General features: G+C 40.8%; 1 protein-coding gene across 5 annotated transcripts in view; it reads left to right on the forward strand.

Moving 5' to 3' along the window:
- The first annotated feature begins 4986 nt into the window (after positions 1–4986).
- Positions 4987–18966, forward strand: part of ndrg4 (NDRG family member 4) — a 71393-nt gene continuing 57413 nt past the window's right edge. For 2 of the 5 annotated variants that reach the window (XM_039807839.1, XM_039807842.1), the window contains exons 1-2: positions 4992–5138; positions 9217–9290. In XM_039807839.1, coding sequence (XP_039663773.1) covers positions 9217–9290 — 74 coding nt within the window. In that variant the 5' untranslated portion in view covers positions 4992–5138. Of the gene's footprint in view, positions 5139–9216; positions 9291–18966 lie in introns of all 5 variants that reach the window. The other 3 variants (XM_039807841.1, XM_039807843.1, XM_039807840.1) reach the window with 2 other exon arrangements.

An 18966-nucleotide genomic window follows, 5' to 3' on the forward strand; every position in this document is an offset into this window, starting at 1 on the left:
CCATTTTTACAGGATACACACCTGTTGACGGTGTGGAAGTAAAAGTTATCTCGGGTCCAATTCAGTGGTTCAGATGAGTTTTATTCACTGCGCAGTGCAGACAGAAGCTCACAAGAAGCTGTAGGATTCTCTCTGACCAGAATGGGTTTCCTGGTCAGGGTTTTATCCAAGGTTACAGAAAGCAACATAATATAAAAGGCTGAGATGACATTCCCTCACAAAACTCTTGCAGAGAGCCAATACGGTCTGCTCAAACTATTGAAAAAAGGTCCGTTGTTTAAACGAGGTGTAAACTCCGCTGGAGCCAACCTGGGCTCTGAACAAAAGGTCTCACTCCCAGTGACCAAAGTAAAATGCTTTGTTTTTAACACTAAACTAGACCAAAGGCAGACAGACTTAATTAAAACAGGAGACACTAAAAGTTGTTGATCAGAGAAAATAATAGGAACCTAATCAGTGAACAGGAAAGAGGATATCAGGATAAAATGAGACTAAAACTGTTCGGTAATTTATTTTCTTCTACAACGGACACATTGGGAGATTGCAGAGATTGAGCCTGTGGCTGTCTAGTTACAGAACAGTCTCCAGCCTCACTGTAGGCTGGCCTTGTGGTTTAGTGGTTGCTAGAGTCTGACTAAGATACACACATGACAATAGCTTCATGTACTGTACAAAGGAAGTATGCAATGAGCAAGTACTGGTAGACTTCAATTGTAGAAGCTTGCTCTAGCCGTTTGCGGGTGCGGTAAACATTACCATGGCAACAGCAAGTTCCACCAATCACAGATGTAACTGTTAAATTTAGGATTGTGGATACTGTAGTATTTCTCCATAAGATCACATTTTTTTTCTTAAAACAAGGTTAATTTCCTAGAGACACAACCTTGGCGCTCATGGTCAGACTATCTAGGGATGGTTTAAACATTATGGCTGAGAATCAAAAACCCTAGGGAGAAAATGAATGGGATTTTTACTTCCGGAAGAACACATTCTCACTCCCATCGCATCAAAAAGCGATGCTTGGTCAGGTAATTTTGGCATTTGTTATTGACACAAAAATTCTCCTTTAGCATCACATTTAGATGTGCTTGGTCGGGACTCTTGGTGTCACTTATTGACGCTCTGGGTCGGGACGTAAGTTTAACTGACATGCGTCACAAAAACAGGACAGTTTTTCAAGTTTAGGAAAAGATCGTGGGTGGGGTTAAACACGGGACAAGAACGGGACACGAGCCCCGGTCTCTTGGGTGAAAGTCCTGTGTTGTCGCTCTTAATACTATGTCATCTTACAGGGGTGCGTTCCATACAGACGCTAAAGGGTGATTTTTGCGTCAGTATCTGACGCTGAGAGCCACAGACCAAGCGTCCATATTTTAGGAGTTAGGAGTGAGAACGGGTTGTCCATCACTTCATAATCATGATGTTCCTTGTGACCTATCGTCCAGCTCCCTGACTCATTCTGCCATCCTGACAGGCCAGAGTAAGAGAGGCCCAGTCCAAAACAGTGACTCTGTGATGGCCTAAGCCACACAGGTTAAACCGCCAGCAATGGTAATATGGTACACAATTTCACCCCATGATTTTAGTACACATTAATTCATTGTGCAGTCAGTCACACTCCAAACAATTTCAACATTAAAACAAACACATTACATTGTTTGGTTAATTCATAATCCACATTTATTTCCTTTAGCTTTATATGGTTTAAACGAAATACACTCTTTTCTACATTGTAAGGTTTTTGTTATATTCATCATTATTTTTGTCTTTGTTACCATGCTGGCGATGAGGTCCTTCCTGATGCAGAAAAGGCGTGGCCAAGGGTGAAGGACTGTTATATACTATGGCCTGCCAATTGGGCCGTACCATCAGATGCCATGCTGGAGGGGGGATTTAGGTTTAGTTTGGGTTTATTTGTATTAGTTTCAATTATGTCCATTTTCCAGTTTTCCCTGTGTGTTATTTGGTTTGGCCCAGTTAGTATATAGGTTTATTTTTGTCTCATTCATGGAGGGCAGTCTTTTGTGGTACACATTTATTTTTTGTTGTAGATATTTTTGGTTTAAGTTATATTGAGTTGACCTTTTTTTTTTTTGAAGTTTATGTATTAAGTTCTTGGTCTTATATTGTTTGTGCACTTTTGGGTAAATAAAAACCCACTTTTTTCAAACAAACTCCTGTTCTTCCAAATTGTCTTACTGCTTGGTCCCTGACAGACTCACAGAAGTCACTAAGCCAATGACAGTATCAATTGATGCTTCCTAACAGCGCCACACAGGCATTCAATGCTGACATCTTTTTCCTCAAGCCCCATAAACAGCAGTATCCTATTTGTCATTTCTCACAGAAAATGAAAAAAAACATTCTGGGAAAATATCATCTTTTATACCTGTACCTAACTGGCCACAACTAAACAAATGGAAAGTGATTACTCTCTGTAACACCATTTACCATTATTGCCAAATAAAAAAACTGCAATACACTCGACATCATAGAATTATGATACTTGCCAGGGGAGGGAGAACTTAGAATTTCTTTTTTTTAATCCTTAAAAATGGCAAAGTTGCTTATTTCAAGACAGATAATCTCATTGCAAGCTTCAAGGTGATTGCCATGTAATTATTGCACAAAATGCTCTAAATGTGTGCGCAACAATGTGAAATACATATTATATAATGTGACACAGATATGCTATTGACAATTCTATCCGAATCATATTAAATGCTCAACAACATGGTACAGCATATGCTTATCTAATGAAGGGTTGAGCCATACATCTATTTAAATCTAATACATTTAAATTAGATTAAACTCCAGGGCTGTTATTAGATGCTGTTAGATGAAGATAAGTTAGATAGCAGAGAGTGTTTTGGGTGAGCTGCTGTGTAGTCAGTCAGATTGTAGTGTGCTAAGTAGGTCACACTGTCCATGAGAAAAAAAGAAATACGTACAGGGCAGGGAAGGGGAGGGATGGTGGGATGGATGGATGAACAGATGGATAGATGGCTCCCTTGAAACAAAGACAGGGCTGAGTTTCCCCAACTCTGAAAAATAGGTTTTACATGCACATTTCCGAAACGTTATCAGGATGGCAAACAACAGAATCATCTAGCAATCTTTTTTTTTTTTTGCTTGTGCATTTGGACTGTGCATAGGTTATATCAACAACGTTTCCTTTCCCGGATTGTTCAGGTGGCGCCGAAAATTACGCTGAATGTCCCTCATTTTACAGCCGGATATCTGTTACCTTCCGCTTCCTTTGTGTTGTTGTTCTAACCTCCGGTGGATTTGTGAGGACTATGGTTAACTGCTCCTCAGATCTCTGCAGGGTAAATCCAGACAGCTAGCTAGACTATCTGTCCAATCGGAGTTTTCTGTTGCACGACTAAAACTAATTTTGAACGTACACATGATCCACCAAAACAAGTTCCTTCCTCACACTATTTAGCAGAGGCACCGTGGCTCCGCCCAGAGCTTAGCGCCGCCCAGGGCGATGGTCAGCGTTGCGGAGGAGGGTCTGGCTAGTCCACACAGCATTCCTGGATTGGAGAAAAACGTGCTCTGGTTTATTGGCATTTCTTTAAACCAATCACAATTGTCTTGGGCGGTGCTAAGCTCTGGACGGAGCCACGGTGCCTCTGCTAAATAGCCTCGGGAAGGAACTTGTTTTGGTGGAACATGTGTACGTTCAAAAGTGGTTTTAGTCGTGCAACAGAAAACTCAGATTGGACAGATAGTCTAGCTAGGAATATCAGTCTTTCATACTACTGTCTACCATTGTCTCTCTTAATACTACGTCATCTTACAGCGCTGCGGCCCAGCTGCGTCTCTGCCCGGTGCGTCCCGTACAGACGCTAAACGTGATTTTTGTGTCGGTATCTGGCGCTGAGAGCCACTGACCAAGCATCAGTATTTTACGAGTTGGGAGTGAGAACGGGTTGGGCACATCAGGCCACACCAACTAAACTCCCCACCACAACCACTCTCAAACAAACTGGCAGTGCAGGGAACTGATCTGGAAATCAAGGGTCGAAAGTCCACGAGAGGTTTACATGTTTAGAGCTTTGTACTAAAATATCTCCTCTTATACACATAGTATATTCAATGCAGTCTCTGCTAAAGCTTTGTCATGGATTGCTGAAGTCAGTGAGATAACTGAGCCACATGGATGATGTTGCTATCAGTGATCAGTGTTACCATCATTTCATGCACCAGTTGCCCAAACATGGTCTGTTCCTTTGACGGTAGCTTTAACCAGTCAACAAAGCTCTTCTGGTTGCCTGTGGGCTGTTGTGTTGGTATGCCCATGTGTGTGTGTGCTTGCGTGCGTGCGTGCGTGCGTGCGTTTGTGTGTGTGTGTGTGTGTGTTTTGTGTGTGTGTGTATGTGTGTGTGTGTGTGGGTGGGTGTGTTTGTGTGTGTGTGTGTGTGTGTGTGTGTGTGTGTGTGTGGGTGTGAGGATATCTGGGAGCTGATATGGAGTAATTTCGTGTCAAAATTGGATGCTCAGAAGAGGATATTTTCTTTCAGAGTTGAATGAATTTATTTCCATTTTTATGCTTTTTTCTAAAAGCATGAGTAATTTCAAAGCAGGCATTCGCCAACTCAGAGCTGCAGTGCCCTGCTTTCAATAACAAGATGAACACACACAGGACAAACATCCACGCACATACTGTACACACAACTCTTTTCCAGCCAGACTCAACTCTTTCCCTTTTTCCTTTTCTTGTCTCCTCTTCTCAACTTGCCCCCTTTGTTCTTCTTTTCATCAAGTCTGTTTCCTCCCTTCTTCTCCTCCCTTTGTCACTTCTTTCCCCACCTTACTTCTGGGTGCTGTGATCTTCAGTGTGCTGCATCATTGGTGAAGCCACGTGCTCTCTGTTTATCATCAGCAAGGGGAGGGAGATAGAGAAAGAGAGATACAGTAGAGAGAGGAAGACTGCGTCTCTCTCTCTCTCTCTCTCTCTCTCTCTCTCTCTCTCTCTCTCTCTCATTTTGTTTAGTACACCCACAGACACACACGGCGACGCACACTATTCCAATCCTTAGCAGCCTGAGGGACGCACACACTATCACAGAGAGCAGAAAAGCAGCTAAACCAGACTATACCGACTGGAAAAGATCTGAACTACACCACAGGTACAGTAAAGCTTTATCTGTCTGGAGCATGATTTTTAACAGTTTTTTGTCTGGAAATGTGTGTGTGAAACAGTCGTTCTCAAGTGTTTTTCGTACCAAAATCAAGGCTCTAAGAGTCTTTGTGAAACTGACATGGGCAGAATATGTTAACTGTCTAAAAAAAGTATAAGAATTAAGCACCCATATGCCGTAGCTGTTTTGTGTTAGAGGACAACAGGAGGAGGATGTTAAAATGAGGACAAGCGTTTTGGCACAATGTGTGTGAATACTGCTGCTGAGGGCTTTGTACTCTATACTTTACTTCACCACACACACACACACACACACACACACACACACACACACACACACACACACACACACACACCCTCTGCATTGGAGTGAATAGCATGTCGACAGGTTGAATTTATTGTCCCCACAGAAAACAAAGTGTGCCATTTACACTAGAGCCACTACAGCAGTGCTTATGAACACAACTCAAACAGTAAACACCGCAGACCTAAGTTTAAAGGGGCATCTAACTGCAGAGAGGAGGGAACAGTGTGCACTAAAGAAAATAATGTTTGGTTTGCAGCAGACCAAGTTGAGTGAATGATGAACGTAGAGTAGGTGGAAGTCATAAAAGTTGATTGAATTTGGTGCAGGCTTGTGTTAGCGGTGCCCCGAATCTGCCTGTATTTGCTGAATGCTGCTGGCAACTCCTGAAAGACTGAGGCTGTAATGCATGACGGTATAATGGCAGAAAATAAAGCAGTTGGGTGCTCTTAGGCTACGTTTAGACTGCAGGCAAAAGTGACCCAATTCCGATTTTTGTTTTTGCTCATATATGATTTTTTCATGACAGTGTAAACAGCCTGAGTCACATGACATCCGATCTTTTCTGATTTGGGCCGGTCCAATTCCGTTACAGGTCGGATCAGAGTCTGGACAGTCGGAATTAATGCTAGAGCAGGGCTTCTCAAACGTATCACTGAAAGGTCCGCATCTGATCTTTATTCCAGGTCAGAGGTCCAGAACGATTGCCGATTGCAAAACATTTTTAAGCAACATACATTCAAGATGAGTTCTCTGTTTTCCTGCTCAACTTTTGGACCAATTTGGGTACGAATACATTGAATTAGCTACCTTTTTTAGAGGTTCATGCAGTTTTTCTACATTTTCGTCCCTTTTCCGCCCGCCATGATTCATTATTTGTATTATCTTATGATACATCCGAGGGCTGGATGCTGTAACGCCTGTAACGTGGCTATAACGTTATTACCGTCTCTGTTCCCGAACTGCCGGCTATTGGCTAGTAGCTATCGGTAGCTACTAGCACTAAATAACAATTACATCTCCTTGGTTCTCTGAATACATCCATGGGTTTATTTTGCGTGACGTCGTAAAAATCTGATCTGGAAAAAAATCGGAATTGAGCATTAAGTCTGAATGTAGCCTTAGACCCAGTAAGACACTTAAATATGTTAAAGCGCCTGAATTCTACCTGAATAGTCATGTTTTTTTATTGGAAATACTACAAATAAATCTCATAAGACTCACAATTATTGTATTTTTGTATTGAATTTTGTATTTTCAAAGTGCTTGATTGGGTCAGGCCAGAACTAAACTATCAGCAGAAACGTCAACATGTAGCCAACTATTGTATCCCATTCAAAGCCTTTGTAATAGCAACACTGTAATGTCCCATTTTAGTTTGGTCCTCCTTACATAATCTCTCCATAGCATCCAGAACTACGCTCCCCTTTTCGTTTCCTTGCAGGAAATATTTGCACATTCAAACCCATAAAACTTATTTGGTTTTTGTCACTGCTGTGCTGCTCCTTCAGTACATAAACCAGCCACTAAAGCTGAGCCTGCCTTCCCTTTGGGAGCAGGTCTGTTTCTCAGCTCTGGGTTTATAAATAGATTTACAAAGAGCAATACACTCCTGCTTTTGTTCTTACATTAGCTTCACTTCATCACTGCTCATTTAGAATTTTTGGATAGCAGTAGCTAACTATTTACCAGAATCCTCCACAAGTTTGAGTGTGCAAGAAACTAGAATTGAAGTCAAACTTAAATTATATAGGCCTATATTTTTGCTAGAAAAATGTTACTTAAAAAACTCAAAATTGTAATTTCAAGGACAAGTTTCTTTAAGTTTTCTCCAGTGACAGCGCCCCCTATATGTTACTGTAACATATCATCTCAATTCCATTGATTCGAATCAGCTGGTAACATGCGTGTGAGTGCTTAGGTTACAGGGCTACCTGTTGCTGTCGGTTTTGACAGTTCACCATGACTGGACTCATGAAGGAGACAGCTGAAGACCACCCTCCTTTCTATTTCTATAAAGCAAGATGAACAGCAGCAAGTGACTCTGCAGGTTTTGAAATAAAATGAAGAAAAAGTAACATCAAGTAGGAATCAGGGCTAAATGAATTTGCTAAATTTAGCGAGGTAGGCTAACTAGCTAGTTGGAGGGCTTTCACTTTCTGAGTGGAATACAAGTTTAACAGCACGACTGGTTTTCTTAAATGTTGAAAGTTGTTAAGAGACTTAAGTCACAACATTTGACAGTGACAGCAGGCTTGTTGAAAATGGAAAAGGGTATCGCCATTCATAGAATATTTCCGTTTTCAGTTTGATTTTAAGGGTAAAGAGACAATTACTGAGGTCTTAACTATGTCCAGTATATTAACTACTTTAAGGATCCTTAGGGTGCTTTCACACCTGTAGTTCGGTAGACCCGGTGCGATTCGGACGTGGAGTTTGGTTCAGCTCGGTTAGCATTCACACTGCACTTTGTCAAGTGCACCAAAGATTGTAAACCAATGTCACACAGTTGACTCACGGTCGCCTATTGGACAGAATGTCTGAGTGAAACTCGCCGGCACCTCGTGGTCTCAGATGTAATGGAGCAACACCAAATGTATGTGGTCTTGGGTTTTCTGGTTTTGCTTTAGTCTTTTTTAATAATTTAGAAGAAGGCGAACAATTTGAGCAGCTGACCGACAGCAAGGAAGAAGAGGGCAGGCCATAATGAGAGAGAGATTATCATGTGAGATATGAGCATAAGTTATGGATATGAAAGTTATCATCTGTTAAGTTTGTATATTGTGTGCAAGTTTGAATTAATTTTAAAATGCAAATAAATAAATAAAAACTAGTAAATGCAGTTTTTGGTTCACTTCCTATATTTGGGTCAGATGGAGTTTTCACCTAAAATGAACCAAACTCAAGTGCACTTGAAGGCAAACCGAGACCCACACTTTCAGGCAGACCAGAGTTTGGTTGTTTTGGTCCACACCAGAGTTTGATTGAGTGTTCACACCACCCCAAACCAACCAAACCATCCAACGAAAAACTCCAGGGTTCGGATAAAAAGGACCAAACAGCTCAGGTGGGAAAGCGCCCTAATACTGTATGTGTTTTTATGATTCATACAGTTGCTGATCATTACTCGTGAGTCATTGATTTAGATGTTTCTGAGATTTCTGGCATGCAAGGCTAGCTCTGTGTTTCTTTTTTGGAACAACTTGAAGTCCCCAAACCCCATTTTCATGCTGCCAGCCCCTCCCACCCACTGGCATTTTCAACAATGAAGTTTGGCACTGCAACTGGAAAAGCAGTGTTATTACTGTGTTTTGCATGCTAATATTTGTTCCTCTTAGCTCAATGTTTCTTTTAATCTAATTAGTTAGCTTCCTTGTTTCTGTTGGGAAATAGGACTAAAGTAATATTCATGGAAATCGCAGTATGTGTTGCACTTCTTAGAGGCGTATGTAGCTTTAAAGACCTCACACTGGATTTGTTATTGATTTTGAGATTTAATAACTTTGACAGTGGCAATCACTCGACCACAGAACAGTCTTCTTATTTTGTTAACCTTCACATTTCTCTCCCTTATGGCCAGTTCCACAGGATCCTATTCATCTCTCTCTCTCTACCTAATGATATCCTCTGTCTGCTCTGTGTAGTTGTATTGCATGGAGTCTCTTCTTATAATTCTGTGAATCATATTACTGCCTTTGCACCTGCAATGCACCAACACCAGTACAGTAGATCTTGTCTCTTGTATTTTTATACCCACTGCTAGATGGGGCCTGGATTGTTTTGGAACTTCCCTCCCAAGGCTGGCTGCACGGTTCCACAGAGCCTCCTGCAGACCATGTACGTAGGATCGTGATGCCACTGTACCTACCTACATTACGTACCATACCGTGCCACACAGCTCTCTCCTTTTTCCAGCCTGTGTGGATTTATCTATGGCATTTCCCGTCCATCCGTTCCATTCTGTCAATCAGTCAGTCCAGTGTTTCACATATTCATTCTGCAGCAGTGGGCAAAAGCCCCCAGATCCAATGAGAAGTCATCATGAAGTTATTAAGCAAACCTGCAACACGACGAGTAGTCCATCTGTCATCTGAAAAATTTCTATTCAGAATTTTTTTTTAAATCATAACATACTGGAACAGATACTGGGAATTAGGCTGGGAACAAAGCCAGACCCTGAAAACTGAAAAATTCCCTCAACACCATTTGGTGCCAGCCTATTCCAGGTGACACACTGTGTCAGTGAGCCTTTTACAGCATCAGCAGTTTGCTCATCCCTTTTATCCTTTTAACGTTTTTATATACACATCAAAACCAGACACCACAAATAATTATGTCTTTGAAGGGACTGTACTCGACATTCAGAACATTAATGTAGCAGCAAACAAATATTGCTATGTAAAGATATAAAGATACAGTGGAGTAATGGCATCCTGAGCAGAGAATGAAGTCACACTTCCTCTGTGTGTCGCAATCTGAACTTCTCTGTTCTATTTTTTTGATTAACGGTTTGGCCGTGTGTGCATGTTAGTGCATGTACCCGCGAAAAAACGTAGGTATTTCAGGTATTGGGGAAGGGTCTGTGAGAGCTGTGTGGAGGCAGCCTGCTGTTTTTTCTCAGTATTTCGAATACAGCCCGTTAAATCAGCTTTGCCAAACCTCTTGTGCTCCCAGTTACACCATGCCCAAGTTGTTTTGGGTTGTAGTTGTACAGATGAGCTTCTCTTAGACTTAAACTTAAGACTAATCACAACACGGCATATTGTTGGCCTTAAATGTGATACTAGATTGACGAAAATGGATCTCTGGGATCTGCATTTACGCACTTAAAAGCATTCATAAATCCTGCAGTCAAATAAAACTGTATGCTAAAGGGTTGGTAAAACTGAACAATAATTACATTACAGCTTGGGACCGTTTAATTACATTTAGCTTGTAGACGCTAGCTTAGGGTCAGATGTCCTTTGTTTACTAGGTTCAGAAAGTGGCTGCACTGATTTTTTTCTGCAATTCTTCAAGTACATGATACAATTTTACAACAAGATTACCAATAACTTGTTGATCCCATATTTATATTTTGCTATAATTTCAGCCCCCTGTTTCCTTGTAGCCCAGGAGACAATCCAGTGTTCAAAAACACCAGTACATTCGAACAAATGTTGTAACTCCCTAGTACGTTTTTGGATCCTTAACAACAAAAAGATACGATTTGATTGGGTGATTTTTAGGTGAATCCCACCCTGAATTGGTTAATATTACTGTAAGCAGAAAGAAATGGAGCATAACAGCATGTCCTGTGATCACACATATTTCTGTTCTATCAATGTGTGTGTTATCTATTAATGTCGCCCATCAACTTTGAAATGCCAGCCTGGATGCTGGCTGTCCTGTGTGATTGTCTGAGTCAGTCTGGAAGGAACTGCACGTTCCACACATCTCTGCATGCGTATTATTACATATTATTTTTATGGAGTGTCATTGTGTATGCAATATTCGTCGTTCGTCTTCATCTCAGCATCTGCAATAAAGAGTTGCATATCTGTGGTTATAATGTTAATATGTTCCTGAATTGTCAAAAAAAGACACACTTTTTGTGTTTACGTGATCACTGCAGAAAAAAAGCCTTCATTATCAGAATTTGTTCAGAGCCAGAGCGGATGTCATGATGTGTTAGAGAGAAGGGGATCTATTCATTAAGTGAATGCTGCTGCTGACATATTGGTTATTGAATGCCTTCGCTGTGGCCACTAATGGAGGACGTCTATTAAAATACAGGGTGGCACACCAGGGGCAACAGTTTCATAAGTGTGGGAAATGATTTAGCATTTTGCCCTCAAGATGAGTTGTTTGTGAGTTGAGCTTTTATTAATTAGAAAAACTGAATGGCCATTGCTCTCAGCAAAATCAATAGAAAATGATTTGAAATGTCACTGAATACAGATTGGTACTAAAATAGAAATGTGAGCTCTGGTAGTAAATGACTCTGCATTAATTAGTGGGTTATTTGTATGGAACAAAGATAGTAGCCGGGCAAGGATCATCATCTTCATCAAATTTCCCTTAGTGTCTGTAAGGTAGCAACAATCAGAAAAAAATCTAGTGTTAGCTATAGCTACTAAATGAACATAATGAGATGTAAAGGCTAAAAGTAACGTTTTATGGATTGAATGGAAACAACTTGGTTATAAAGAATCTGTTTGTGGTCTATCAATCCAATAAATGCATCAGTTTCGAATATGATCACTCTATGTTACGTTAGTTGGTTAGGTTTAGGCATCAAAAGTACTCGGTCAGGTTAAGTAAAAGATTATGGTTTGGGTTAAAATACCTTGCGTTAAGACTAAGAGCAGTAAAAATGTCAAAGGGAACTGACATTCCAGCCTCATATCCACTAATAAAGCGCCTCAAATTGGCAGTTCAGGAGCATTTGTGGACCAAAACTTTAAACTAACGGTTCCGGATGCGGACCTTGGTCCGGACTTTGTGAAGCCCTGGATTAATTCACTTTTTAATTCCCTGATTAATAATCAGAAAAATAGGAATATTTCCTGACAATAATCGTGATGTCTAAATCTCATATTGTGACATCCCTACTTACATAGCCAGGTAATTAAAGAAAAGTCAACAATGACTTTTGCTTTAATGCTGGACACGAACACCGGTCTCCTGGGTGAAAGTCCCGTGGTGTCCGACCCACCCCCCACCCAGCCTTCCTTGTTATGCAGAATTTCGCTCTTTATACCAGAGACGCTTTAGAAGCTTTAGTTATAGAGCATCTTTGTTTATACAGTTTCCTACCATTGTTGCTCTTCATACTATGTCATCTTACTTAGCGTTGACTATTGACGCAGATGGGTGATCCAGCTTACCGAACAGTGTCCCCATTACTCTAGATAAATTGGAGACATCAGTGTGAACACATTTCCTATAAAAATTTCCAATTAGGTCTGTGGATATTCCAGAGTAACAGGGACACTGTTTTTCTCCATCGCATTGGGTTGGAGGCAGAATTATCACAAGCTAACATGACAAGCTTACATTGCTGTAAGGTAGTTGGGTTTTACAAAGTCATCAATCAGCCTTACTGTATCTTTACCCAGAATAAATGTATCAATGGTGTTGAATTTTAAATGCCTCCACATAGCCTATGACCTCTCAGATGGTTTGGTGTCATGATTGTCCGGTCAGCACACTTTGCCAGTTTTCTTCATTTTGCATTGGCATAGACAACAACAACAACAACAACAACAGCCTAGAATCCTGTTTGTCAATACAATGGAAATATCAAATGAAGCAAAAAAAAGTGACAGCCCTTCTCGGCACATAAAACTTGAAGTATTTCCTATGGCTAGATACATCTATGGAGTTAAGTGAAAGAAAAGTAGGCTTAAAGGGTTAACCCTTTATTGCTTTATAGGTTATCGGCAATAGATTTTCATCAAGATCTATTCTAAAATTCTCCCTCTGGGGAATGATGACCCCTTTATTTCTACGTAATTTGGCTTTACACCTCCAGTCCCAGTCAGAAATTAAAATGGAAGACAATCAGCTGTTGGGGTTCTGAGTTATGACCTGTTTTCAGTGGCCGCTGTAATAAAGCCATGTGTCTCTGAAGGAAGCGACTGCAGTTTGCTCAGGAAACCATTAATCCCCTCCGCGTGCTCCACTGAGCTTTGCTCCTCGACATCTGGTTCGCCGTTTGGTTCAGGAAGGAGACCGACAAACACTCCCCTCACCCCACAGTGTACTGCTGGTAGCCACACACTGTCTGCCCGTCTGGCCTGCTGGCATCCACCCCTGTGGGCGGACCATTAAACACACCCACTAGAGTGGACATTTGGTTGTATTTTTCAGTGCGTCTGGTGGACGGTCCAACAGTGCCATTTAGCTTGAGCCAATTTAAATATAAGTCATGGTGTGTAAATGTTGGTTGATGAGGCTAAGATGTAGTGTTTTGCCGTGGCTGGTGGCCTTAGCATGATGGTAAATGATCGGGTTAATAATGTCTCAAGACCTCAGCATGACACAAGTGATCGTTGAAGCATGTTCATAAAAACTGTGAGAGGTAGATGTGCTCTTTTAGCTTATATTATTTTTATTTTATATTATATTTTTTTAACCCAAAGACATGTTAATAACAAGGCAGAGCTATGACTCAGTGAGCATTAGTGAGGCCCAACACCGATGTTGGCGATAGGCTTCCAGTTTTTGGATGGGGTTGAGGTCAGGGCTCTGTGCAGGACGGTCAAGTTCTTCCACAACAGACTGGGAAAAGCATTTCTTTATGGACCTGGCTTTGCATACAAAAGTGCATTTTGTATGTTAAAATAGGAAAAGGTCTTCCCCAAACTGTTGCAACAGAGCTGCAAGAACACTATTAAGATAGAACATGATGACCATTTAGGTTGATGATGACCATTATTACTCCTTCACCACCAACAGCTTAGCCTGGCATGGCCACTAAATGTATATTAGTCTGGAACCTCACTGTTCATTTTCAAATACCACTGGGCGTTATTGCAGCGCAGATTGCCTCTGGATGCAATTAAATCAGAGCAACGAGACAACATGGTTATGAGTGTCACATGCAAGTTGGGGCAGGGTAGATGCTAGATCGCACCCGATACACGTGTCAACGTCAACGTGAGCCTACTGCGCAGGCATCAACCCTTGGGCTTTCCGTCTGTCACTGCAGCCGAAGACCGACTGTGACAGAGTCTAGCTGCGCTTTCTACCACCAATATCACCAATAAAGTCAAGCTAAGTCAAGTTTATTGTCAGTTCTGCAATATGTGCCAAACATACTGTGTAATACTGTGTAACAATCATGACAATCAGTAAGATGGATACTAGGATTTAGGTCATGGTTTACACATTGGTGGAGATAACAGCTACAGTATAGGCACCTGTAAATATGTTTTATACAGTATTTCTGGCACACAGGATTGCACAAGTTTTTAGCATTAGAACAAGTTGTCATATCAGACTTTATTCACTGCCTACAAATTTGCCGAGCAGAGTCCCAGATGTGAACAAGGTGATGATTAAAAGTGTGCTCACTCAGCCTTTCCAAATTACAAAAAAGGGTGAAGGCGACCACTAAGTACCACTGGCCTCTTGTCCGTGGTCCAATTAAGGTGGAATTAATGAGACAAGTTGATATATATGCAAACCTAGGCATCACTGGGCTTCACTTTAATCACACCTGCTCACTCACATCTCAGGCTTCTCATCCATCCAACACACTCCTTCAAAGCTGGTAACATATTTTAGGTTATACATCAGAGCAGGATTTAACAGAGTTATGCATAAAGTTATTCTTGGCATGCAGGTCATCGTCACTGCTGATGCTTATAAAGAATCTAGACATTGAACTCAAAATGTAACTTCTCTAACTAAAGCGTTTTGCATTCTTAGATTAATACCAAGCAGTCAGAGATAGAGCTGAAATCAATATATCCCAATATTTTCCAATATCAAAATATATCACAAATGTAAATGCGTGCAAAATTATTAGGGCTACGCCCTGAAAGTCGATGAGTCAAATTATCCGTTGGTGACCCCTCAGTGATGACACGGCAGACAAGTCACACCCACAAAGCATGGGCAACTAGACGGTGCTGTGTTTGAAGACATTGCATTGGACTGCATTGGAAATGTTACTTAAGTAACAATATGTATCATCAGGGAAATGTACTTAAAGTATTAAAAGTACTCAATGCAGACAAATCCTCATATTTTAGAAACTGGAAACGACGAAAACAGTTCTGTCAAACAACTAAGTGTTTAATGGTCTAATCACTTCAGCTGGACTTGTAGGCCGTTATATTGTTGGTTAGTTAAATTTATAATAAAACATCAGATTTTATAAAGTACATGTGTATGGTGTGCAAAAATAAAGTAACTAGTAACTAAAACTGTCAGATTAATGTAGTCAAAAGTACAATATTTGTAAATGTAGCGGAGTTGAAGTAGAAAGTGGCATGAAAAGAAAAGACTCAAGTAAGGTACAAGTACCTCAAATTTGTACTTAAGTACAGTACTGGAGTAAATGTACACGGTTACATTCCACCACTGGCGAGGGGTGCTGTAAAGCTCACGGCAGTTGACCTCTCGCAACATCACGTGATCATGCGAGAATTGCGCGATCAAATCTCACATGAAAATGTAACAAACCATCTGATACACATTTCAAAATGTTAGCTTTTTTTCTGCATTTTCCTTGATAATCAGGTAAACTCATGATGCCATTATATCGCAGTATTGTAAATCACAATGACAATATGAATGTTTCTCCAGATCGTGCAGCCCTATCACTATCCTCATTCATATTCGAAGACGCTACAAATACATAATATCCAGCTACAGTAAAGCCTGTCGGATGTTAGAACGAAGGTACAGAGAGTCGTTGCTATGGACATGATTCACCGTCTGGCCTATTCATTTTGGTGTAAAAACTGGCAGGTTTTATAAGGCTGCAGACCAGCTCATTGCAAGTAGTTGCCAGTCTTAACGCGTCTCGTCGCTTGGTGTGAACTGGGCTTTAAAGAGTTCTTTAAAGCTCTTAGATTTGTCTTTCACTCCAAGTAAATGAATTAATAAGACCGGCGATTACACAGGTTCAGTCCTCTGTCGTGTGCTCACATCTTCACTGCTGGAAACTAATATTAGCCTTACCCCTGCACAGTGGCTGCTACACTCAGCAGAATCAGCAGTAGACCCTTAAGGTGGCACCGGGCTCACACACCCCAAATCTGATGCCACCACTGAGAGCTGAGGAGAAAAAAATCGCTCCGAGGGAGTGTGTTGTCAAAAGTGTGAGCACACCACTGTGTGACTTGACACTCCCTGTGTCCTCTTTATTCTCTTTTGTTTTACCTGGTCAGCTTGCTGTATGCTATGAATACAGTATGAACGCAAAAATACACAGCCTTTAATCCCCAAATGTGGCTGCTTTTCTTACTGCCGGTAAAGCTGACTTTTTGGATACTGTTTGTAACACTTTTTTAGAGACACAAAACTTTCATCTGACAGCGCTGACAAGGAAGCTTTTCATGCCAGAAGAAACAAGTGCTTCTCAGTCTGGAGCCGATAGCGGATATTTAATATTTAATTCTCCACTCCGACATTGATATCTCTGCTCTGTGTAGCTTCTCAGCCGCAGAAGACTCCTCTAGACATTCAGCAGCTATAAATAATTAAAAGTTTCACTTAAAATGGTGGGGAGAGCTGAGTTACTAACTGGGATTTAAATACAAGCAGTGCCATGATTATGCCAATTCTTTTTTGCATTAAGGTGTGTAAAAAGATGTCAGCATGTCAGCCGGCAGCAGGTATCTGTTCATTTTGCATGTTTGTGCTCACCACAAAGACCAACAGGTTGGGTGATGGTGATGTGACCGATGATGTATAGAAGTGAATGTCGGGGCATGTCAGTAAGGATTAACATCTCCGCTCTGCTTGACTGGAGGAAGCATCCACCTCTTTCAATAACACCAACAACTGAAATACACAAAGTCATCAGGAATGAAATAAGACAGCAGATATAGATGGGATGGACTGCTGCATAATCAGCTAATGACGTGATGACTCGGGCTGGGTATCGTTAAAAAAATTTCGATATCGGTACCGATACCAATATCGCGACTTCAATAAAAGGTTCCTGAATGATACTTTTAAAAATAATAATTTCATAAAATCCATTTTGACAAAAACAAATGACAACATTAAACATTACGGCACAAATCCTTTTATTTATTTTTCAGCTCCTGCATAACGTAGAGTTCTTCCTGCATGTGTCTACGACATGTAACGTTAGCTTAGATAGCCAATCACAGACATTAATAGATCTTGGTAGAAGCATGCTTATTGGCTCACTGATGCTGATGATATTTAGTCCTTAGGTATTGAACTTTGGTATTGATTGGCGAGGCATTTTTCGATACTCGATACCAAGGAGGCAATTCAGTCGGTGCCTAAAAAGTATCAAATTCGGTACCCAGCCCTAGTGATGACTCGCCCCCTTCAGAAACCAAAGCTTTGCTCCACTTTCAGAAGCAACAAAAAATTCTTCATACTTGAAATTTTCTTGCAAAGCAATCACATGTTCATAAAACAGTAAATTCATCCAACTCACAGAGGTTAAATATGAGACTAGTGAATCTAAAAGTATAAAAAGTATAGTAACACAATCCAGTTGTTGCATGATAAAGATTGGAATGGGGAGTGAATGCTTTGAAATGCAATCTGTGACATATACTGTGAAGCGTCTCATATCCAGTGGCTCAACAGATGTACTGTACTGTTGTTGAGCAATGTTTAAGCAACTTTGTTAATTGCTTTTTTTATTGAAACTATAGAGAATTACAGAAAACAATACATTTAATATAATGACATTGATTTCCTGAAAACAGGTAGTGAAGGGATCCACTGTATCCTGCTTTATTTCACATTTTTAAGGCTTGACCTCACTGAACAAGGGACACTGCCAAGTGAAGCAAAAGCTCAGTGAAGCAGAACTACAGTAGACACGTATTTTATTGACTTCAGGCTTTAAAAAGTCAATTTCGAGTCTGTGTTTTGTAACAAGACTGAAAGTCTTCAGCCACACTAGCAGCTCTGCGAGGCTGTACTTAGGCACAGTTTCTTCAGCCAGGTGTTCTTTACTCACACTGAGAATGTTAACATGCTGATGTTCAGAAAGTATAATGTTTACCATGTTCACCATCTGAGTTTAGCATGGTAGCATTGTAACATTTGTGAATTAGCGGTAAACACAAAATATTGGTACCAACTATTGGACAAAATAAAAATTTGACCTGATAATGGTGCTAGATGAAAATTCAGAGGGTCACCAAAGTGATTACAATTCATCCTGAGGGGAACATTACTGTCTATACCAAATTTAATGGCAATCCATCCAATATTTGTTGGGTTATTTCAATGAAGAAGAAAAAATGGCAACCTCATGATGGCACTAGTGAACAAGTCAGTGACTAAGTGAACATTTGGACCTAATGCTGGCACTAGATGAAAAAGCAGCGGATCACGATCAAATTCATTCAAACCCATGCTCTGGGCTCATGAAGAGGTGTATAACATTTCATGGCAATCCGTTCATAGGTTGTTGAGGTATTTCTGACTGGACCTAAGTGGTGGGCCTACTGACAGAACAACACTGCCATCCATAGAACCATGCCGGTAGCATTACTAGCAAGTTCATTCAAACAATGCTGTTAACGGTCCTATATTGTAAAAAATGAAATGTCTTCTGTACAGTTCAGGACTTCTGTATGGTTGTGATGTCACAAAAATACATTATATAGGTAGAAAGTGCTGCTACAGTGCCCTTGCTGTCATTTCCCGGCTGCAATGATGGTGCAGAGACTCCCAGAGCGCAGATGCAGAAGACCTGGCAACTCCAACTGGGCTTTTTGGGGAAGGGGGCTTTAAGAGACAGGCACTTAACCGAGCGTTTCAGACAGAGGCTAAATACAGGTATATTCAGACAGAC

Source organism: Perca fluviatilis, chromosome 8, assembly GCF_010015445.1.
Source record: "Perca fluviatilis chromosome 8, GENO_Pfluv_1.0, whole genome shotgun sequence".
NCBI lineage: Eukaryota > Metazoa > Chordata > Actinopteri > Perciformes > Percidae > Perca > Perca fluviatilis.